General features: G+C 31.8%; 1 protein-coding gene across 17 annotated transcripts in view; it reads right to left on the minus strand.

Moving 5' to 3' along the window:
• GPHN (gephyrin) overlaps nt 1-16,217 on the minus strand; it is a 438,119-nt gene that overhangs the window by 154,055 nt on the left and 267,847 nt on the right. For all 17 annotated transcript variants that reach the window (XM_033107419.1, XM_033107417.1, XM_033107412.1 and 14 more), the window contains one exon: nt 13,762-13,896. In XM_033107419.1, coding sequence (XP_032963310.1) covers nt 13,762-13,896 — 135 coding nt within the window. The remainder of the gene's footprint in view (nt 1-13,761; nt 13,897-16,217) is intronic.

Below are 16,217 nucleotides of genomic sequence, written 5' to 3' on the forward strand. Positions count from 1 at the left end.
AATCTCCTCTGCTTGCTGATCCAAGCATTGAGGTTGTTCAGCTGTCACTGAGATTCCCAATTAAACAATTGTGCTGCCCAACCAGAAAATTTTAATGCCAGACCAACGTTAGATACAGTCACTCCCTCAAAGCTATCTGTATTTCAGCTGAATTTTCCTCTTAGGTAAGACTGTGGAAAAAGTTAAACTGCTATTTTAAAAACTTGTTTCATATCACTATATAAATGAGAAAAGGAAGATTCTTAAAATAAGGTGTTTGTTTTATTAGATGAGGGGTGAACTAGAAATTCCTTTGCTTTTTAATAGAGCTGTAACAAGAACGAATATTTTGTCTAAAGAGTAAGACAAAAAAATAAAGGGGGACAGGAAGGTAACTTCAGACCAAGTGGATTCCTACATGTTCAGGATGACGGTCTCCATTCAGACCAGTGGAGGTCAAGTTGGCTGTGATGTTCCTGCTTGTTGGAGACAGTAGGGAAGTATCAATGTGATGCCATGTTCTGAGTGTTCAAGTCCTCAGGAAAAATAAGAAAACCTGACCATGCTACAAAACTGTATTTCCTGAAGGCAAGCTATAGATTGTCTGTCTTATCCCTTTTAGGACATCTCTGATAATATATGAATATTGCTTAGGAATAAAAATCGAGAAAACTGAGAAAAATTGAATTTTCATTTTGAAAAAAAGCATCTTGACATATAAGGTGTCAATTTCTGGTTTTATGTGATACAAAGTTATTTACATATTTTTTATTAAATTTATTGGGGTGACATTGGTTAGTAAAATTATATAGGTTTCAAATGTACAATTCTATAATATATCATCTATATCTTGCATTGTGTTCACCACCCAGAGTCAGTTCTTCTGTCACCATATATATGACCCCCTTTACCCTCTTCTACCACCCACCTTCCCCCTTACCCTCTGGAAACCACTAAACTGTTGTCTGTGTCTATGAGTTTCTGTTTGTCTTGTTCGTTTGTTGCTTTCAGTTTTATATCCCATATGAGTGAAATCACCTGGTTCTAGACCTTTTCTGTCTGACTCCTTTCACTTAGCATGATAATCTCAAGATCCATCCATGTCATTACAAATGGCAGTGTTTCATCTTTTCTTATGGCTGAGCAATATTCCATTGTATATGTACCGCATATTTTTTATCTGATATAGTTTTTACTAATTCTTCTGCATTAACTAAACATTATGCTCAAACGATAATCACCAATTCTCATTCTTCTTAGCCAAACAGAATTCTCAAATTTGAAACAATGGATACATTAGAACAGCTACCCTCTTAAAGAGAGGGCCTCGGGATAGACAGCGAGTTCCTAATATCTAGTTATTCTCCTGTGCTATTATCTTTGACCTCAGAGAACACCTTTATATCAAAATAAAGGTGTTTCCCATTTTAAATGGAAACTCACAATATTTTGATCACAAAGATAAATTATGTAGTTTCCTCTAAAAAATTTAGCATAATGCTTCCTGCTGCTTTCTGAAAACTTTCAGAAACTGAAGACGGTCAGAACTGTTATATTGTAACAAGTGAACACTAATTTCTACATTGTCTTTTATTTCTAGAAGGCTTAAAGTTACATCAACTCCAATGACATGAGCTTTTTCAAGGCTACATAGGATGTTAATGACAGATCTAGGAACAACATCCACAGTTCCTGATTTCTAGCTTGAAGTTGTATTCCTATAATGGGCCTAGGAATAAATGGGTTGGACAAAAATTGATGTTTGTAAGAGGAGATATATATATATATATCCATCTATGGAAGAAATTTTATGTTACTATATTTAATTATGTAAAAAAGTTTTCCTAAACCATTTCAGTTCCAAATGTAAGTGCAAGTACAAAAATTTGAAGAATGAATTATAAGAAAAGACAGCCACCATTGAAAACTAAACATGAAAAATAGACTATAATACTAATTTAAAAAAGATTTTTGAAGCAGATAGCTCATTTGTCAATTCTTGATATCAATTTTATGTACATAAATATGACTTTGTAAATTTGTAACTATCATAAGAGGAAGACTTTAGAAAACCAATACGGTTATCAAAGCCAGAAGTGGTTGTAATGCAAGTGTCATGTGACTTTTTTTGGCTCCTGAAATAGGCAATACCTAATACTGAAAACCTACAGAGAGAATTTGGAAAAGATTTGTCTTCTAAACTAAAATTTGATTAATAAGGTCGAACCAATAGATTTTAAAATGTAATGTTCTCATTTATTCTAGCTGACCCTTAATCATCAATTATGATGGATTAGAACAGAAATTCACAGCTAATACAAATGCCTGTATTATTTTTCTTTGATAAGAACTTAAAAGAAATTAAACAAATTAGCATTTGAATAAGACGCATTAATTTACCCTTGATGATATTATAAAAGCCTCACATTGTTAGCTAATTTTATACATATTTTTCTGTGGACTAAATATTCTCTATCAGTAACTAAGAAAAGTTAAACTGCAAATGTTTATATTACACATAGGATCACTGCAATATAAATGAAGTTTGAGAATAGGATGTAAAGAATGGTAGGGATTACGAGTTGGTTTAAATTACGAATATATTTACATATATTGAAAATTAAAAGGTTAGCTGCAAAACAAAAAATGTTATCACTAGTAATTTTTCTACCCTGAAGAAATCCTTTCACAATTATTTCACTGAGATTGTAAATGATATAAACCAGAGGATCAAAACAATTTCAATCTTCTATTGAGCCTCTCAGCTAGAATATTTAACAAAATATTCATTAAAAATAGTCTGAAAATACTGCACTGTATTATTACTTCTTTTGCAACATTCTGGGAATCTTTCTTCAGGGATTAATTACTGGGCAATCTGTCCTTAGGAATTAATTACCAGGATGTGGCCTGTAGAGCAGTGAAATCATTCCGCTATTTGTATTCACCTTTTTAATAAGAGTTTGGATTCTAGAAATATGCAACAAAAGAGATTGTCTGAAGTTAGTACAATATGGGTTGTTGATTCCCTTTGATTTAGCCCAATTCTCTAAAACAGAGCTCACTATAAAATCATTTCCACTGCTAACAAGGTAAAGACTTATCTCATCCCATCCTCCCCTTTCTTGCTAATAATAATTAGTTGTGTTATTTTTTTTTTATAGCAAACATACAGATTTTGGAGTAGGAAGTCAACTTTATATTAATTTCAAAAATATGAAATTTCAAAGAAATTTTAGGCTTGTAGAAGCTTGTAGTGCCTATAACACTGAATGTATGCATTCACACTTTAGTTACAAGATCTTCGGTGAAAACATTTGAGAAAAGGTTGTGTATTTTGTGTGTTTGTTTTATTCATGAGAGAACTCAGGTCTACAGAAGTTCAGTGGCTTTCCGGAGACTTATTGATAAAAGAAAAGCACAGCTGGTATTAAATTCTCTGACGCTAAGGTCTTTTCATTAAACTTAGGCGCTCACCCATGGAATGACTAATGTAGAGCTCTCCTTCTACCATGATATATTTTCTATTGATTTAGATTAAGATTATGTAGATTAAACAAACACTTCTGTTTGTTTGCCCTAGGGGCTGAACTATTTTGTTTTTAGAATTATCTAACTTATGTTTAGAATTACCCTGAGAGACAAATATTTTTAACCCTATATTATTATGCCTTTTTTTTTTTTTTTTAGTATGGGCATCAATGACAAGAAATAAAGATTTTTCTTAGAAATTATTTATCTTCCAACCACTATCACTCATTGTATTTTGGTATAGCTATAGATTGTTTCTGGTAGTTATGATTTGGAAAAGGACATTTTAAAAGAAAGTTTTCCTTGAGACCTCAAAATTTAAACAAATTCATGTAAATATAAAAAAATATTCTTTAGGAACTAGTTAATATTTCAATTCACTATATTTCAGCCCTTTCAATAAAACTAATGCTTCACTGTAAAACAATTCTGTTTCATTTGTGGTTTATTAAGGCAAAGTAAAACAAAATATCAGACATAATATGCACTAAAAATATCCATTGAATGAATTTCTGAATTAATGTGTGTTTTGTCTTTAATGAAATAGAATGAGTGTAGAGAACAGATAATCCTGAAGTTTTGGGTGAGAAAATACACGACCAATTTTAGAATATGTATCATCTTAAAATATAGAGATCAAGAGAATAGTTTAGTTTCAAATATGCTCTTTATTAAAGTCATGAATGAAACATGACTAGTTAATTATACAGATTTAAATCATGGCTCTGTCTAATAAATTCTGCGGCTGAAATAATGATGGCACAGGTTATTTTTGTTGAGCTGCTTTTGCACAAAACATGCCCCAAACAATTAAAAAGAAGTTTATAGGAATCAAAGCTATTAAACTGAAAGATAGTATTCCTAATTTCATGATTCCTGGCATTTCTACAGCACTCACTTCCCTATCTTCCTATAACTTGAACAAACTGTAGTGGATACCAAGAGAAATCATTGTTTTATTTAACAGAGATAGGATTGACCTAAATAAGAAAGATCTTAAATGAAGATAGGACATTTTTTAGACGATAATCTCTAACTTTATGTAGTAACATGGAACTCAAAGGCTTAATAAATAAATGTAAATTATTTTATATTAATTGGACATTGATATAATATCAGAGAGGAGGGCTGAACAGAATGATAATATTTATTCAGTCAGTATGCAAATTTATTTCAAAGAAACAGCTTTATAGGCCTACAAGGGACTTTACAGGTTACTTAATTTAATACCACGGTGTTACAGATATAGAAACTGAGGTCTATTAGTTCTCAAAATGTTATAAAGGGCAGACTGGGGCTGATCCTCAATATTTAGTGCCTCATAGTGCAATACTTTTACATACTCAATGTTGTTAAAAGTTTTCAAACAACTTTGGATCCATAATTTTTAAATGTCTGCCAGTAACTAAGTCAAATGCAAATGCTAAAACTGCTTCTTCCAGAATATCATTAAAATGAATTCATCAAGATGCAAAAATGATCTCTACTTGGTATCCATCTAAATTATAGGAATCAATGACCTTAAAGTTCTGCATATACTTTTAACAAAGGTAGAATTAATACAAGTTGCTAAGTTCAATTAAGATAAGACTCTAAAACATTTAACTTCCAGAAGATTATCACAGCACTGTTTTTAAAACATATGAAATACGAAACAATTAAAATATCCAAAACAGGGGTTGGTAAAAAAAAACTATGCTACATCCACAAATTAGAACAGCTAACAATATGAATAATAAAGTTGCATAAGATTATTTAAAAACATGTAATATGAACATATTACTAGATTAACGAGACAGGTTAAAATATTAGTTTAATAATTATAACTAACATTTAGTGAGCATTTCTTATATTTCAAAGACTGTGATAGTGATTTATATGAATTTTAAAATTTAAATTTTAAAACAACTCAATGAGGCAAATGGTGTTATTATTTTTCATTTTACAGATGAGATAATTAAGTTTATAGAAGTGAAGTAACTTTCCGAAGGCCATTCATCTAGTAGTGATAAAGCTGAGATTCATCATCAGGCCTGTCAAACTCCAGAACCTGAGCTCTTATTCCTTGCCTTCCCATTATGATCCATTTATATAAAATATTTGAATGCATAGAAAAAATAACAGTATGATATACAGCAAAATTTTGACAGTCATTATTAAGGGTAGTCTTACAGGAAGTTTTTTTTCTTATATGAGTTTTCTAGATTTTCTAAAATGAGCAGGCATTTTTTTTTGTTTTTGTTTTTTAAATAAAAGAAGAATCTTGCTATTTATAGACTGTTTAAGCTATAAAACTGTTAACTCTATAGCTAATAATTTCTGGTGAGCTATATCTTCTCATGCTAATTAATCAAATGTTATTTGCAAGTTCAGATTTCAGAGCGGCAATTACACATTTCACAGTTAAGTTATACTTAGCTTCAATGATAAATATAATTCTGTGAACACTAAATAATTAGAAAATGATGGGGAATTCCATTTTCAATTATCATTATATATAAAGGCAGAAGGGACACTTAATCAGATGAACGAAGAAATAAAAACCAATTTAAAATCATATATAGTTAGAAGAATGTCATAGAGCAACCATTTAAAATGATTTGTAAGTTCAAAACTAATAGCTAAAATATATTATTATTATCTAATTTCAGTTTCATCAAAATATGAAATACTTTACTATACTGGGTAGTGCCTTTCTCATTAAAAAAGTACATGAGATCCATCCTTTATTCGAAAGTCTCAAAAATCTGTTTTGCTATCAAATCACAATTAGCAAAACAAATATGTTGTTATAAAGGAGGAGAAACTAGACAATAATGAACAAGAGTAGAAATCAGTGACTCAAAAATCTACAGGAGCCAGTCATTTAATGCAAATGAGTAAAGTAGCCAGAAGGGTGTAAAGAATGCCAGCTGAGTATTGATATATGTCAGTGCTGGCCCAGTACTGTCCATCCGATTTTTTCAGGAAAAGCTGAAAAACTGTATTTTTATTTAAAAGCTCACCAATTTTAAATATTCGAAACTGATTTTTAAAAAAGAGCCACCCCCAATTATATCCCTAATAAAATGTTCTTCCAACAACTAGGTTATGACTCAAAAGAGGGCCCTCGGGGTATTTATTAGTGGACAGAATAACCTGGGGAAACATTAGCTGTTATCCAATTGCAGAAGTAGTATCACATTGGAAATGAGTAGTTAGCTGGGAATTACAATTTCTGATTTAGTATCTTCAAAAGACTTCGTAAAGTCACTCATTTTGAATCAGCGAGGAGAAACTGTTCCCTGCTGGATCACAGCGTGATGGTGATTCGTTTATAATGTTTATGCATGGTACTGGTGGTCATTTATATAAAGGATAATATCTCTGGACTGAGAATATCACCATAAAATGTTTGAATAGAAAATGAGGAAAAATAAGATTCAAAATATACAATTTTGACCCAGGATAGTTTTAAGAAACATAAGCCAGTTGGTCCACAGTCCCATGAGGGTCCCCAAGACCCTTTCAGGAGTCCGCAGGGCCAAATTATTTTAATAACAGTACTGAGACATTATTTGCCTTTTTCACTATGTTGACAGTCTCACTGATGGTACAAAAGCAGTAGTGGGTTGGCACTTTAGTGCAAATCAAGGCAGTGGATACAAATAATATGAATAATCATGGTATTATCCACTACCATGTACCAACAGTTAAATATATCTACATTTCAAACGAGGAAAGCTAGTTCCATTTAACATTGTCCTCAATGAAACAATAAATACTAATTTAACTTAACAAAAAATTGTCTCTTGAATGTGGCAAAATGAGAAGTACGAATAAAATACTTTTGCTGCATACAAAAAGATGACTGTCTCAAGGAAAAGCACTTATACAATTGTTTGAGTTGCAAGCTGAACTAGCCACGTTTTGCACAGAACACTATTTCTACTTGAAAGAATGAAAAAATACTGACAAACTGATATTTCAGACTTACATATTTGGTAGATATATTCTTGAAAATGAATGGAATGAGCCTATCAATTCAAGAAAAACAGACAGGAATTGTTGTTTTGCCAAAGATTAAATTCTAGCTTTTAAGCAAAAATTAGAATTCTGAAAACATATATTACTGTAAGCTTGACAGCTTTCAGTACTTCCAAGTCTTTTTTGATGAGCTTGGTAGTTACATTAATGAAAAATTTTTTGATATAATATAATGAAATATGTCAATACTTGGAAGAATTTACATTTTCCAAGTGACCAAGAAAAGTGTTCCAAAATCATGCATGGGTTTAAGATCCACTCAAAGTTCAAGGGAGACCAGTGGATTTTAATATATAAGAATATGGAATGGTCCTTATTAGGGATTAGGTTCCACACTTCAAGTAACGTTTGATAGACTATCTATAGATTGCAAATTTTAGGTGTAGTTTCAAAGAATATTCAAAATTATCTGGAAATTCTATTAAAATAGTCCTTCCTTTTCTAACTACATAATTGTGCAAGGCTGATTTGTTTCTTCATATTTTTCAACCAAAACAAAGTATCACAAGAGACTGAGTACAGAAGCAGATGTGAGAATCCAGCTGTCTTTTATTAAACCAAACATTGAAATACATTTTAAAAAATATAAAACAATGCCATCTTTTTCAATGGAATGTTTTGGAAAATATTTTTCCATAACAATGTTATTTATATTGACATATAAAATCTTATTATTCTTATTTTGAAGCAAATAAGAATTTAAAAACTTCTCAGTTTTAATTTCTAGTACCGTAAATATTGCTAGATACACCCCATATAAACAGAAGCTACTTGGGGTCCTTAATAATTTTTATTTGTGTGAAGGAGTCCTGAGACCATTATATCTGAGAACTGCTGGATTTGACAAATTCAGAATATTGCTCGATACCCCTCACATGGGCATTTAGCTTTGCACAAAATAACTAAAATTTTTATGTTCAGAGAATGTACTTTTGATATCACTAATTCAATGTTTTTAAATCTTTCTGGTGTCTGTTGACTCTACATGTAGAACAGCACTTCTACAATGTCATAAACAGCTGAACAGATGCTGATATAACAATGTCGATATAATTTCAGAAAAAAGCAAAGAAAGTGTAGTCTTACTGATTTTTTTTAGGCTAATAAAAATAGTGGAAAATAATTTGCAGGTCCCAGTTAGTACCTTAATCCTGGCTAGAATTTCAGCAATTTTATGAGATTCTCCAGAGACTTGGGAACCTCAGGTTTAGAACCAATGAACTAGCCATGTAAGAAAATCACCATGGTGTTCACAAAAGAAAGTGAGGATAATATGGAATAGTATGTAAAAACTAATATCCCTAGGAAAAAAATCTCAGAGGAAATATTTTCCTGATACTGGATTAATAATGCCATTTTTATATGTAAAGGAAATCACATTGCTGTCTAGACATACACATCAAAAACTGTGAGTTAAGAAAATACTTTATTCTTTATCCTCAGTAATCTAAATTCTTATATTTAAAGGATAATAACAGAAACCAATAGAGAAGTCATAATTCTGCATTGTGTTTGAATACAAGATTAGACATGAGTGTATAAATGAACATACTGTTCATATATATTTCAACACATATACTTTTTAATCATTTTATAAACTTTAGTGCAATTACATTTGCATTTACATTTTCTTCCCATGAGGAAAAAAAATAACTTTCTGGCTAGTATGCACAAAAATTCCATTCTAACCTTTAAGGTACAAGAGAATATGTGACAACAGACTACATTAATTAATTTATTTTTAAGGTCAAACTTCAGATGCTTAGGGAATAAAAGGATAAGTGAATTGGTCCTTAAAAATAATCTCTATTTTAATAACATCTATAGGGAATGATGAATTGATTGAAAGTTTGGATATTATTTCTTTTTTGCGATGGTTATTATTCTCTGCCTCAAGCCTCTTGATATTTAATAGAGATGCTTCTGCCTTTCATAATTGAAAATCAGCACTCATTAAGTGGTGAATCATGCACACTTTAAAACAGAATTTATCTGTTATAAAATTACTCTTTTAGCAAACCAATTTGGGGAGACTATCACCATTTTAGAACTTGAGTTTTCTACACGTTGCCCACTTCTTATTTTAAATACAATCTACATACTATTCGACTTTTTTTTGGCTTAGGCACTATTTCACTTAGGGAAATGAAAAATTAAAATCCCAAGTTTGTTCTTAAAAGGTATTTCACTATGTCATAAAGCAAGAGGAGTGAAAATCATTCATTATTTCAGTCAGATCTCATTAAAAGAAAATATGATATAAAAGAGAAATGAGTTTTTCCCCCCAATACAGTAAAATTTTATGTCAGCAAATAAATATTTGCTGGAGACAATGCCTTTCAATGAACAAGTGTTTAGACTATATTTTAACTAAAATAAACCAAAAAATGATAATTCATAGCTGTCTTCATTAGATTGTAATGAGTGTACTAAAAATGAAATCCAAAATTGGTATGTTTTATAGATCTTGTTCTCACCATAGCTGGAGAATCTTAAAGGATCAAAGCACAATCTAGGATATTATATTGCAGTGAACATATAAAATGTGTATCCAAAATAATGATTACAGTTGTTGATATTAAGAGAAATAGATGCACACATTCAAGTAGATATGAAGTCTTTAAGCTTAAATTCTGCCCAGTGATAAAAAGCTACAGAGGGAAAGGTTGGAACTGTCAGTTTTTAATCATAATTTGGTTATTTAACCCTTTTGTGTTTTTACAAAGACTAGGTTAAGTGCTTCTCATAGATATTTGCAGATTATTCTGTATTCTGATGATAAATCATAGCACTTACTATACTTCGTTTTATTTTGTAGTTTCCTGTATCGTCTGTTTGAAAGAGCAACGTCTACTTGCTCATGACTGCTTTCCTACTACCATGTGAAGACTTACTTAATAAATGAATAAACCATGTTGGGGAAGCAAGGATTATCAGTTTCATCATAAACATGAAGCTCAGAAAAACTGAGCCAATTGTTTAATATAGTGTAGTTATTAAGTGGAGAACCCAGCAATTGAATCCAGGTCTTCCATTATCAAGTCAAGTGCTCTTTCTAGTGCTGTTCATTGAAGGCTGTATTGTGTATCTGATGTAAAAAAGTATATATTTGCACATATATTATGTGCGTGACAGACTGCATGCCTAATCTGCAATGTAGAAGGGGAATTTCTGTGGGGATTGGCCAACACTAAAATCAACTGAATTATAAAAATCACAATCAAGATGCAGTAACAATAAAAATGTCAATCTCAACTTGTGTTCTAATTTTGTGCTGGATATCACTCCTGGGATGTCTCATACATATTTCAAATTGAACACATTCAAAATCAAAATGTATAAATTCTCTCCTTTTTACCCTCAAAACTTGCTTCTTCTCTTTTATTCCTTATATAGTTACTAACATCATCATTTGCCCATATCTCAAATAAAAAACCTGAGTTTCTTTTTGACTTTTTCTCTGCCCTTAATTTTTGTGCTAAAAACTAAAGTAAATAACTTACCTAGAACAGATTTCAGTGTGAAAACCTATGTCCTTGAAATTTGATTCAGTAGACAAAAGCAAACAACAACAACAACAACAACAACAACAACAACAACAACCACTTCATGATTTAAAATAGAAAAGAACATGTTATTCTGTGTATGACAGACTGCATTGCATGCCTAACCTGAAATGTAGAAGGGGAATTTCTAGGGGTTTGGCCAACACTAAAATCAACTAAATTATAAATATCACAATGAAGATTTTGGATTTTGAAGTCACTGAATTAGACTATTCACGTATTATACTAATGAAGTTTTTGTCTCAGAATTCTTGACTGGTGATGACGATCTTTGAAGTGGTCATTATTTCGGAATATAATTCCCCAAACCTCCACACAGCACAAAAGCTTTGTTTTAGTTTTATTTATCCTTCATGTCCTTGGTAAAACGTTACTCCTTAGAGAGGCATTTCTGATCATACTATCTAAATACGGTTTCCCTCCTATTATATTCTATCACTACAACTTTTTTATTTCTTCTTGCATGAATTTCAATTTATAATTATTAACTAATTGTAAGAATACAATTATTAGAATTATTTATGTTTACCTATTTGTTTTGATATACCATGGACTAAACTGTAAACTCCATGAGGGCAGATATTAGTATGTCTGTCACTGATATAAAAGTTTATATAAGAGCATTTAATTTAGATTCAATCAAGCAGTCTTTTAATTTGAGACATTTAACAGAAAGATATATTGACTTTCTTCACTCCTTCAAAATAAAAATCAATATTCAAACTAGTTTTTTATTATGTTAGTATTCTGATTCAGACTTAATAGTTTAATTCTAAAATTATATCAAAGCAACAATTTTATCTTTGAGGTATGTTTCTGGTGCTGGTAAAAATTATCTCAAAGAAACAGAATCATATTCCTAGATTTAAAAAAAAATCCTAGAAAAAAAGTTATTCAAATACACTGTTTTATTCGAATTCATTGTCAGTTTAAACATCTAAGTGTTAACTAAAGAAAAAACATCAAGAGAAGCCACTTGCTTCTCTACAGTTTTGCAATAAACAAATTAATGAATATTAACATTTTTATGGTTTCACTTCTGTAAATTTGGAAATATCATTGATTTTTAAAACAGGATTTAATATTCCTGTTGTAATTATGTTTTTAAAAACTCAAGAACTACTATGTATGATTAAATTATGCTTAAAATATTTATGTTCACAGTATATTGTTAAGGGAAAAAAATGATATGTTTTGGATAGTTCTGTTCATCCCAGATTTAGGTCTTAATATTTGGTAAATGGGAACATTAATATAGTGACCTTAACTTTCAGCTTTTATTATTTCCCATACTTTATAAATGAGTATAGCTTGTACAATTAGAATTTAAAGCAGTCAAACAAATGATTTTGTTTAAAGAATTCAAAAGACAGGGATGAGATTCATCTATCCAATTTAAGTCTCGAGAACTTCATATTTCATTCAGTTGAAGATATATGCTGACTGGCACCCAAATGGCATCAGAATACATTTTATGTCTAGAATGTCATTACAATTTTTCTTCATTAAAGATTTAGAACCTCAATTTTTTTAAACTATAAAATTAGTATCAATTATTTTGATACAAGTCTAAAAACAATGATGAACAACAATAACACTCTGAAGACTTTGCTGAGAATGTTGTACCATGGAATGTAAAAGCAACTGCACTACACATAGCAAGAACTGCTTAAGATTACTTCTAGTTAAATCCAATTACAACATTCATAAAACTCACAGAAAAGTTGGAATTGAGGAAGACAGACAGCTATGTAAGTCCTTAAAGTTTATGACAGAGAAAAAGTCACAGTTTGAAAAATTACCTGAAAATCCCTAGAATAAATTTAGTGTATAACCAGCTATCTAACATCATATCTTATTAATTAAGAAGGAATGTTACTGTTAACCTTTTGATGCCAATATCGAATCCATCACATAGAAAACTTGAAAGCATAAACAACTAACTTAACCAAGGAAGGGACATTTCAGAAGAAAGCAGTCACAGCCATAATTAAGTGTGCTACTTAATTTATTATATACATGACGATGTGAGGCATAAAATAAATGTCTAATCCTTATTTCCCCCATACATGATTCAGTACTTGGGAAAATTATAAAATATAAATACTAAGATACTTCTTCCCTCTCCCAAAGGTTGGCATTAAAACTTTCTTTCTAATCAATTTAGATTTGTTTCCAAATATTAGGCAGCAACATTCCAAGTTGAACATGTTTGAAAAAAATTTGGAATGATACTAGAGCAAGGAGCTACCCCAGCCTGGACAAGTTTTTTAAAAAAATCCCTTTGGTGACATTATTTTATTTTGTTAATCTTGCTGTTCATTGGCCAGAAATACATTAATCTTCTGCATAAACAAACAACTTCACATCTATACTGATAAGTATGCTAAAAAATAAGTCTACAACAAAGAAACAGGAACTACAGAAAATGATACCTGCAGCTGTAATGTAGAAGTAGACATTTTCCATGAAATTTTTATTGTCCTACTGTTGGCCAAATATGACAATTTGTGAAACAGTAGGTGGTAACTATCTTATAGTCCATTAATTTTTCATTGTATTATCATGCATGCAATCCAACCTTGACAATCAGAGGGAAATAATGGTTAGTTTTCCCAGATTCACATAGTAGAGGAAGGTGCCAAGGAACTGCACTTACTTTTGGTGTTGGGCAGGAAGCTGTAGAAAGGCGAGATGTAGCCTGAGCACGAGGCGATTCAGAAGGAGTAGTGCTGAGGGAAGCTGTGTCTCGTGGGAGCACCTGAACACCACGAGAAATGATGGAGTCTGGAATCTGAAAAAGGGGAGTAAGCTTGGTTTAATATTCTGAAAATACAAACTGTATGTACAATCAATACCCCCATCTAACTTTGTGTGTGTGTGTGTGTGGGGGGGGAATTCTTTGCTGCTCTACGCTCATGTATTTGGTTTCCTGTACTGTTAGTTATAAATGCATCCAACAATTTGGGATAGAATAGAAACCTTCAGATTTAAAATATTTTCCCTGGCCAAATAACATTTCTTTAAGCTTTTAAAAAAATTTTTATTGGGGAATATTGGGGAGCAGTGTGTTTCTCCAGGGCCCATCAGCTCCAAGTTGTTGTCCTTCAATCTAGTTGTGGAGGACGCAGATCAGCTCTTAGTCCAGTTGCCGTTTTTCAATCTTTAGTTGCAGGGGGCGCAGCTCAGCATCCCATGTGGGAATTGAACCAGAAACCCTGTTATTGAGAGCTCGTGCTCTGACCAACTGAGCCATCTGGCCACACCTCCAGAAGCTCAGCAGCAGCTCGTTGTCCGGAAGCTCAGCGGTCTAGTGGTGGAGGGCACAGCTCACTCACTGGCCCATGTGGGAATTACACTGGCAAACCTGTTGTTCAGAGCTTGCGCTCTAACCAATTGAACCACCCAGCTGCGCTCTTTAAACATTTTTATGAGAGCTCCTAACCATTGTGTTTAGAGGCAAAGTGTTTGGCATTCATATACTGGCCATACCATTTAATAATTATTTTCTAGATATTTTCTATTTTCCTTTCAGATTCATTTTCCACCGTTCTTCACGCTCTCTGCTCCAAGCTGACCTGTATAGATAGAATCAACAAGCTATTTTGTGTTGTCTGGTTTCCAGTTGGGTTCAGCCAGTGGGAGGCACTACCAGGAAACTGAAGGGTTGGAGGAGAGTAAGGTCTGGTGTTTATTCCCCTGGCTTCGTCTCTATCAGGTCATCATAGGTTGGCTAGGATCAGAACCCATCAGATGACACTTTCTTATAGCTCTTTTCTGGATTCTACTAGCAGCTCCCTCCCTTTGCCCTATTCGGACTAGGAGTATTAATAGTTTCCACTATCACTAATCCAAGGGCACTGTATTATTATGTCTGGTTGCTTTCATCAACATTTTCCCAAACCTTTGTAAACACCATACTTTTTTATTAAATTCTTCTCAGTTATCCATTTAGTATGCTATGACTTCTGCTGGGACACCGATGGATATATTTTTGTAATCACCATTTCCTTTATCTAAAAAATGAGGATAATGATAGCATCTACCTCACTGGATTACTGCTGAAGGTTAAATAAGATAATGTACATAAATTCTAGCACTTCTAAGTAGTAAATACTTAATACATGTGGGCTATTATTATTATTATTTTATTCCTATCAAAATGGTAAAGACTAATGCAATTAAGTATCACTCAATATCCAAAAATATACAGACGTAAGGAGAAATAATGTAGATTACTTATTTTTAAAATCATTAATATTTATGTTCATTATGAAATTTATTATTTTGAGCTATGCATAATTTAGTTCATATTCTGGGCTACTGCTAATAGACATAGGTCTTCTAATCTCAAAGTGAGAACTTGACCACTTTCAAGTTTTGTGCAGAAGAGGGGGAAACACGTGATAAAAGAATAGGCAATTAACATTCATAACAAATATCACTTACTACTGGAAAAAAAAGAAGCAGTAGCCAGATTTTGTGACTAGAAAGGTGCTCCTGATCTTATGCATCATCTCTTTCTCACAAAGGACATAATACTATTTCCACAGAAGCTCTTTTATTTTTTCCATACCAACATCCTCAGTACCAATGGTACTGTCACCATTTCAGGGCTTGACAATTTATGTGATTTATGAAAAATATCCCCATAACTAGGATGAAAAGCAATAGGAATTCTGAGAAGAAATATGGCTCCATCTGCCAGTAAATTTGGGTACTAAATTGTGATAAATATTTTAAAGAAATTGAGGTAGTCTAATTTAGAGGAGCTATATATTGCCACTGATTTTTGTATATATCGCCAGAAAAGTTAATCAACAAATAAACAACAATTATAAAAAGCAGCAATAACATACTCTTGGGAAGGGGAAGAATCTGATTTCCAGAGTTGCCACTTAAAATATTCAAAGCATTCAGGTTTCAACAAAAATTATAAGGTATGCAAAAAAAACAAAAAAGTATGTACCATACATAAGGGAAAAAAGAAGAAATAAACAGAAATTGTTCTTAAGAAAGTCCAGACATTGGACTGAATAAATGACAATTTTAAATGAAGTATTTAAAATATACTCAAAGTGCTAAAGGAAACCATGGGCAAAGAACTAAAGAAAA

The sequence above is a fragment of the Rhinolophus ferrumequinum genome, chromosome 6 (genome assembly GCF_004115265.2).
Source record: "Rhinolophus ferrumequinum isolate MPI-CBG mRhiFer1 chromosome 6, mRhiFer1_v1.p, whole genome shotgun sequence".
In the NCBI taxonomy this organism is placed as follows: domain Eukaryota; kingdom Metazoa; phylum Chordata; class Mammalia; order Chiroptera; family Rhinolophidae; genus Rhinolophus; species Rhinolophus ferrumequinum.